Source organism: Capra hircus, chromosome 18 (genome assembly GCF_001704415.2).
Source record: "Capra hircus breed San Clemente chromosome 18, ASM170441v1, whole genome shotgun sequence".
Taxonomy (NCBI): Eukaryota; Metazoa; Chordata; class Mammalia; order Artiodactyla; family Bovidae; genus Capra; species Capra hircus.
Window position 1 is genome coordinate 61,177,266 of NC_030825.1, and position 8,935 is coordinate 61,186,200.

Consider the following 8,935-nt stretch of genomic DNA (forward strand, 5'->3'; position numbering starts at 1 on the left):
CAATGTAATATTCAAATAATATTTCTAAAAATCAAATATCTTGTCACATAGTAACATAGGTAATTGTGAGAGTCATGTACAGAGTAGAAAGCCATGTACTACCAGGGAATACAGAGAAGTAAAGACACAGCCCAAGCTTAAGGCGTCAAGAAGAAATGCTGTAGGGGAGGTAAGATTACTTCTTGTTAGCTGGGTCAGGAAAGACCTTAGAGGGCAGAGGTAGTGAGTTATACCTTAAAAAACAAGTATAATTTTGGACTGAGAAATAGACACAGGGAGAGAGTACTCTTCAGGATGGAAATAATAAGCAAAAGAAGAGAACAGGAAACTACAGAGCTTGAAAAGAACTTACCCCCAGAACTCTGCAAAGATACAGCTCCTACCCAGCTCTACAAGGCTAGCAGCCAGGCTTACATTTATCACAAAGGAAACTTGAGAAAACCAACCATACAAAATGATACCGACATTTATGTTCCCCCATTACCATTTCCGGAAAAGGCAATGGCAACCCACTACAGTACTCTTGCCTGGAAAAACCCATGGATGGAGGAGCCTGGTAGGCTGTAGTCCATGGGGTTGCTAAGAGTCAGACACAACTGAGCAACTTCACTTTCACTTCAATTTCAATGGAATGGAATGTCAAATTACTAGATGATCACTTGACGGTAATTAGGCAATTTACTTCTTGTTGAAAATTGTAATATATTTTCTCTCATTTCTTTGTTGTCTGTTTCTGAAAGATCTGTCAGTTGTGGACAACAAAGCACACTGTAAAATATGAAATCTTAAGAAGACACTAGAATTTATTTTCACCAAAATTATTAACTTGGCACTATTTATAAATATTTCTATGTGTACAAATTGATTGAACTCAAGTCCTAAAGGAACTGTCTTTCTTTACATTTACAGGGCACCTACTATGTTCCCTGCCATTGTCTACGTGCATTTTAATGTTACAAAAATCTCATAATAACCCACTGACTTAAGGCAGGAAAAAAATGTAAATTAAACATTAAATCTGGGTCATAACGTGGATAGAAAAAGTAACGCTAAGGAAAAACTATTGAAAAAAAGAAAAGAAATAGGATGGCAGGATTTAAGATATTACCACTGAAACGTATATATTATCATAAGTAAAAGAGCCAGTGGGAGTTTGATATAAGAGCGAGTGCTCTGGGACAATCTGGAGGGATATGGTGGTGAGAGAGGTGGGTTCAGGAGGGAGGGGACGTATGTATGCCTATGGCCTACTCATGTTGATGTACAGCAAAAACCATCACAATATTAAAAAAAAAAAATTTAAGTGATGATGTTAGGCCTGAACACTAACTAAAGGCTTTGTCACACTCACGACATTTGCACTAACATGTTTTGCCACATAATTCTCATTTATATGGTTTCTCTCCAGTATGAACTCTCTGATGAACTGCAAGGCTTGTAGTTCTACTAAATGCCTTGCCACATACATCACATTTATAGGGTTTCTCTCCAGTATGAACTCTCTGATGAAGAGCAAGGCCTGTTGTTTGAATAAAGGCCTTGCCACATGCATCACACTTATATGGTTTCTCTCCAGTATGAACTCTCTGATGAACTGCAAGGCTTGAACTTTCACTGAAAGCCTTGCCACATATACCACAATTATATGGTTTCTCTCCAGTATGAACTCTCCGATGACCAGCAAGGTGTCCAGTACGACTAAATGCCTTGCCACACACATCACATTTATATGGTTTCTCTCCAGTATGAACTCTCTGATGAACTGCAAGGCTTGAATTTACACTGAAAGCCTTGCCACATATACCACAATTATATGGTTTCTCTCCAGTATGAACTCTCTGATGAACTGCAAGGTTTGAAGTTCGATTAAAGGCCTTGCCACATACACCACAATTATATGGTTTCTCTCCAGTATGAATTCTCCGATGAACAGCAAGGCTTCCAGTATGACTAAATGCCTTGGCACACACATCACACTTATATGGTTTTTCTCCAGTATGAACTCTCTGATGAACAGCAAGGTGTCCAGTATAATTAAATGCCTTGCCACACACATCACATTTATATGGTTTCTCTCCAGTGTGAATTCTCTGATGAACAGCAAGGCCTGTTGTATGAATAAAGGCCTTGTCACATACATCACACTTATATGGTTTTTCTCCAGTATGAACTCTCTGATGAACAGCAAGGTGTCCAGTATAATTAAATGCCTTGCCACACACATCACATTTATATGGTTTCTCTCCAGTGTGAATTCTCTGATGAACAGCAAGGCCTGTTGTATGAATAAAGGCCTTGCCACATACATCACACTTATATGGTTTCTCTCCAGTATGAACTCTCCGATGAACAGCAAGTTTGCCAGTACGATTAAATGACTTGCCACACACATCACATTTATACGGTTTCTCTCCAGTATGAACTCTCCAATGAACTGCAAGGCTTGAAATTTCACTAAAGCCTTTGCAACATTTATCACATTTATATGGTTTCTCTCCCTTATGAGTTCTCTGATGAACTTCAAGTTCTGAGTTCTGAGTAAAGCATAGGCCACATACATCATCACATTTATATGGTTTCTTTCCAGTATGAAGTCTCTGATGAACTGCATGGCTTGCATTTTGACTAAAAGCTTTTCCAGAAACATCACATTTAGATGGTTTCACTCCAGTATGAGTTCTCTGATGATTTTCAAGGTGTGTACTTTGTTTAAAGCAGTGACCACACACATCACATTTATATCGTTTCTCTCCAGGATGAATATTCTGATGAACTGCAAGGTTTCCAACTTGAATAAAAGCCTTGTCACCAACATCACATTTATGTGGTTTCTCTCCAGTATGAATTCTCCAGTGAATGGCAAGTTTGGTAGTTTGATCAAAAGCCTTGCTACACACGTCACATTTATATGGATTTCCTCCTGTATGGATTCTTTGATGTCCAGTGAGTTCTGAGTCCTGAAGAAAGGTTATGTCACATTCATTACATTTGTAAGGTCTTTTTTTGTGTGTTTCATGGTCTGGTAACAGTTCTGAAGGATGCATAACAGCATTCTCATCTTTATGACAAAAGCCTTCGCAGACATTACAAGTTCTGTGAGGTGGTAAACCTGAGGCGCTGACGTTTGTCACAACTTGACTACATTCAAAAATTATCCCTTCAGACTGTACCATCTGCAATTCATCCTGAAAGCTTGATCCCTGCCTTTCAAAAGGTCCATTTCCTGCATCACTTCTACTATGATGATCTCTTCCGTCAGTGAGATTTTTGTTATAGGATGTAGACATTTCCTTGTCATTTCTTTCATCGTATGTCCACAGACAATCAAAGTCATGTATATTTTCCTGAATCTTCCTGAGGCGAAAATCTTTGATTTCAAGGATTTCAGCTCTTCCAAACATCACTCTTTGAAAAATTGCCCCTTTCCCACTGTTTGCTTTGGCCTGTAATTTCTTGATCATATGTATATGAGACATATCTACAAGACATAAAGAACCACAGATATTCTATTAATTACAATTCATAAATAAATTATTTCCTGTTGAACACATGATATTATACCAAAGGTCATATCCATCCTGAAAAGAATTATGAATCTTCACAATGATGATCTTAAAACAATACAACACTAAAGGAATATAACTCTTTAAAAAAGTGATCATAGGTAATTCAAATTAATTTTAGGGTAGTATAGTTTCAAACACAATCAGAAAACATTCATTTTATGCAAACTCATGTCAGTTCACAAAGAAAATGTATTTTCCCACCATGACCTCAAAGCTCACCCTACTTTGTACTAAACACATTGCTGTCTCATAATTGAGGAGAAACTAATGGTATATTGTACACACTTTATGCACACTTATACTTATTTAAATGGTAAAGAACATACAGGCCTAGGGAGGTGACTCAGTGGTAAAGAAACTGCCTGCCAATGGAGAAGACATGGCACAGGGGGATATAATCCCTGGATAGGAAAGATCCCCTGGAGCAGGAAATCAAAACCCAGTGCACTATTCTTGTCTGAAAAAAATTCCATTGACGGGAAAGCTTGGTGGGCTACAGTTCATGAGATCACAGAGTCAGACAGGACTGAGCAACTGAGCATACAAGCATCAATCAGGCAATACATGGGAATGGTAAACAAGGCAAAAGAAGCATTCTAATGAATAATGTGAAAAATAAATGGCAATTAGTAATTGTTCCACAAATACTGCATTGAAAAAATAAAGAAGTCTGTAAAGTATATATATAAGTTGATGAGCCACAGATACTGAGCTTGCATTGTAAAACTACTCAAGCCCATGTGCCAGGGGCCTGTGCTTTCCAACAAAAGAAGCCACCACAATGAGAAACCATGCTTCCTGCAACTAGCAAGTAGCCCTCTGTCATCTCAAACAGACAAAAGACCACACAGCAAAAAAGACCCAGTACAAGCCAAAGGAAAAAAAAGACCTTGCCTTCATCTCTGTGGGTGCTACAGCACCACTGGAGGGTGCTGTACATTTCACATGTCAAAGAACACAGCCATAAGTTAGGGAGAAGAAAACTCTCTTGTGAGAGTTCACAAACATTAAACATCTGTTTTCTCACAGAACTCTCCCACTTGGAGAGTTTCCCAAACACTATGAATGGTGTGGCTTCCTCCCTGTGCTTGTGACAGTTGACCTGTGATCACAGTGTGGATACTTTCCCACTCATCTGGATGTTCGCTACTGGCACCTCATTCTCCACAATCCAGGGGTCTTCTTCTTGTGCCACAAGAATGGAGATAACGTTCAGATCAGAAACAGAACTTCCTACTCAGAAGTAATGCCATATACTGTGGCTTCTTCCAGAATCCAACCTTTCTTTTTTAAATAAATGCTTCTGTTACTCTCTGCCTCCTTCTGAATGCACAGGGAACAGTATAATATACAGTACAATATGCAGCAGGGATCCAGTTCCTGTCTAAGAACTACTGAACCAAGAACACAGGGCTAAAAACAGGCAACTGGAGATTTCAGTTTGAAATCAGCTTTATAAACACTTGAGCTGTGGAGAAACTCCTTCTGCATCACACAGGGGCAGGTCACCTGAAAGAAAGTCAAGTTTAAACTCCTGATGCCAACCAGGAAGCTTTACATGTGTGAGTCAACAAGGTTTTGAGCTTAGTCAAGAAAAACAGGGGATCTCAAAAGGTACAGAGGGAACATGCAGAGGTACCCCAGGGCAGATCCACACTTCAGGGGGAAGTGACCCTCACCCACAGACAGCAGGTTCCTGAGAATCTCCACCATCACGTCCTTGTACAAGGTCCTCTGGGCAGGGTCCAGGCATTCCCACTCCTCAGGAGTGAAATCTATGAACACATCCTTGAAGGTCAATTGTGCCTGAAATGAAAACAGATTTCACCAAAGGGCCCTGAGGAGGATTCTTAGTTTCACACAAAATGAGAAGAGGTGAGAGGGGTAAAGCTCAATTCACTTGAAGTAATATACTTTCTGATAGATCCATTAAAAGCTGCTTGAAGCAAACTGTTGGTCTCTAATCTAAGTTATAATTTCCTCTTTTTCCCTAAGATTATGATATCCTGCAATCAACATGAATTTGTCATGTGTGTGGACAACACATGAAAAATACACAAAGTAAAACCAGCACTGGGTTGTCTATGCAGAAGTGTTACATTAAACACAGTGAGTGACACAGTGTCACTATCTAGATGAGTTACAGCAAGACTGGTATCTTCAGAGACGACAAAGTCCACAGTGACGTTAAAAGAACACACATTGTGACGGTGATGACATCATCACACTGACGACAGGTGTTTCAGCACGTCCTACACACTAAGCATTACTCTAAAGACTTCATACGGATGAACTTGTCATCAACATAACAGCACGTTAGAGAAAGATCTGTGTCCACCTTACTGGGGAGAAAACTCTTGTCACTCTAAGAAATCGCTCAGATCAAACAGTTAAGAAATGAGGCAACAGCACCTGAGCTCAGGTGGTTGGGAGAGACAACTGAACCCAAGGAATCAACCAGTTAACTAGCAGAGAAGGAAAGAGCATCCACAGAGAGTTCCCTGAGAATACCTGAAACAAGTTCAAGGTAGCTGAACTACAATAAAACAGCATAAATGGTCACGATACAGGGTCACACCCTCTCCATGGCAACCCTCACAACGTCAATAATCTTACTTCAATCTACATCATTAATGTGATGATGTAGAAAAATCAACGCCATGAAATACACTTAAGAGACAACTGAAACTGCTACAAAGCATACACCATTATTTATAAGCTGATGTTTTTGTAATAAAACCATGGAGTTACATATCCATGCATTCATGCATGCATGTGTAAACACACGATTGAAACAAGAAGAGTTGTCTTTATTTTTTTTCTTTCATTCTATCAAAATGCATTCAGCATCAGCTTTGTGTTTGAAATACAGCAGTGAACATGATGGAGCTTACAATCTAGCAGCCAGCCAGCCAATTTCATCCACAATTTTAATGTTACTACTGAAATCAGTGCTCTGACACAGGCCTGGTGCTAGGACAAGATTAAACAGAAAGTCTTAACCTACATTGAGAAATCAGACAAGGTCTCTGTGAGGAAGAAACACTTAGGATTGGCAAGGTGGGAAATGGAAGAGTGTTGCAAGCAGAGAGAACAGCCTGTGTGCTGGCTCTGAGGCAGGAAGATATTTACTGAACAGAAAGTCAGCCAGTGTGACTGGGACACAGGGAATGCAGATGGGGTGATGCCAGGTAGAGATAATTTATGCAAGATCTACGGATTTTGGACTTTATTCCAAAAGCTAATGGAAGTCACTGAAGAATGTCCAGGAGGAAAGTTAGATGCTTAGATTTGTTTTTCAGAGCTCAATCTACTGTGTGTGGAAGTTGTTCTTTACCTGCTTACTCATGCCAGACTCTTTGCAACCCTGCTGAGGGCAGCTCACCAGCTCCTCTATCCATGGAATTCTCCAGGCAAGAATACTGGAGGGGGTTCCCATTCTCTTCTTTCATTGTACTTCTTCCTTCAGTAACTTTGTCAACATCCTATTTCTTTTTCAAAGCTTATTTATTTTGCTTATGTTGGGTCTTTGTTACTGTGAGTGGGCTTTCTCTAGTTCCAGCTGCAGTGCCCGGGCTTCTCCTAGCAGTGGCTTCTCTTGTTTTGGAGCACAGGCTCTAGACAGTGCGGGCTTCCATAGTAATGGCTCCCAGGCTCTAGGGCACAGGCTCAGTAGTTGTGGCCCATGGGCTTAGTTGCTCTGAGGCATCTTCCCGGACCTGGGATGGAACCCATGCACCCAACACTGGCAGGCACATTCTTAGCTACTGTACTACCAGGGAACTCCTCAACATTATCTTATTCTAGTTCAAAAACTAATAATAATAATAATAATAATACAAGCAGAAAATAACATATAGGAGATTTCTTCCAATCTTTATAAAATACCTGTGTTTAACAATGTGTGGCCCTCCCTATGGGTAAATGGTTAAGAATCCACTGGGCAATGCAAGAGATGTGGGTTGTTGCCTGGTCTGAGATCCCACTTGCTGAGGGGCAACTAAGCCTGTGAGTCTCAATTCCTGAGCCAGAGTTGTAGAGCCCAGGAGGTGAAACTACTGAAGCCGGTGTGCTCAGAGACTGGGCTGCAAGACAACAGAAGCCACCCCAGTGAGAAGTATGCACACTGCATCCAGAGAGTGGCCACCACTCGCCAGAACTAGGGAAACGACACTGAAGCAATGAAGTCAGAGTACAGGAAATAAATATATTTTAAAATTAATAATGTGATTTTTATCCTTAGTTTTAGCTATGTACTTATTAACAAACTCCAAGTTTATTATTTTATTTCATTAGGAAAATACTGAATCAAGATTAGTAAAGTTGGAGAATTCCCTCATGGTCCAGCGGTTAAGATTCCTCACTTCCTGGTTGGTTTCAGGTTCGATGCCTACTCATCGAACTAAGACCCTGGAAGCTGTATCATGTGGTCAAAAAGAAAGAAAAAAAATTAGTAAGCCTGATTTCACAATTTAAATTAGATGGTGTAGCAAACCACTCGCTAGCCCTGACATCGCTTTCTGAACATTCCATTCCATTCCATTCCCAAACACTTAAGTTTTCAAGGAGGTGCTCATTTAGTTTTAAATGTGCTATAAAAAGTTATAACTGATTTCCACTCATTGGCCTCTTTTGCAGATTTTCCTGTGTACTGTACATGTTAATACCTGTGGTCCACGTACAGCTTCTTTACCATGGTTGACTGAGAGCAGACAGCGCATCCAGATGGGCCCTCAACAGTCTGTGTTGCCCAACAGCACTGAGACCCCGTCTCCAACCCGTGGGTGAGAAGCCCTGCCCAGGATGGTGCCCAAGGGAGCCTCCTCACAAGGGCCAGGTCACCGGGTCATAGGGAGACTGGACCTAAGTGGAGCTGACAGGGCCTGAGGGAAGGCCCCGGGCGAGTGTGCATATACAGGAGTCACACAGGACACTCCAGAGTCAGACACGATTAGCGAGTCCTGAGATCGGCACTTCAGGAAGGCAGTGTGAGAATCCACTGAGAATATGACCCTACCTGAGAAAGAGCCATGCCTGACTCCTGTTCTTTCCTCTTCTGGGCCTCTTTGTCCATGAGTCTTCACAGTTCTATCATGAAAGTTGAAAACATGTTGTTTAATGCTTAGCGTCAACACATTCCCTTTCCTCATCCCCAACCACACACACAGGGAAGCCCTAACCATGTGGAACAGACAGTCCTCTGTGGTCACTGTCTCAGGAGGGACTCAGCACAGTCAGCTCCTGCAGAGAGTCCAACATGGGACTTTACCACAATTTCCTTGGATCACACTCCCCTCCTGGTGAGGCCTCATGCACACAGCAACAGGGGGCACCTCCGCTGACCCCATGATGCCCTTAAGGTCACACAG

At 41.2% G+C, this 8,935-nt stretch overlaps 1 protein-coding gene across 1 annotated transcript; it reads right to left on the reverse strand.

Annotated features, from left to right (window-relative positions):
• On the reverse strand, positions 1,386-8,670 carry LOC102173183 (zinc finger protein 2 homolog). The gene is made up of 3 exons (XM_018062994.1): positions 8,584-8,670; positions 5,246-5,372; positions 1,386-3,478 (listed from the first exon to the last, which is right to left on the reverse strand). Exons 1-3 carry the CDS (start codon positions 8,638-8,640, stop codon positions 1,386-1,388), a joined length of 2,277 nt encoding a protein of 758 aa, XP_017918483.1. The 5' UTR covers positions 8,641-8,670.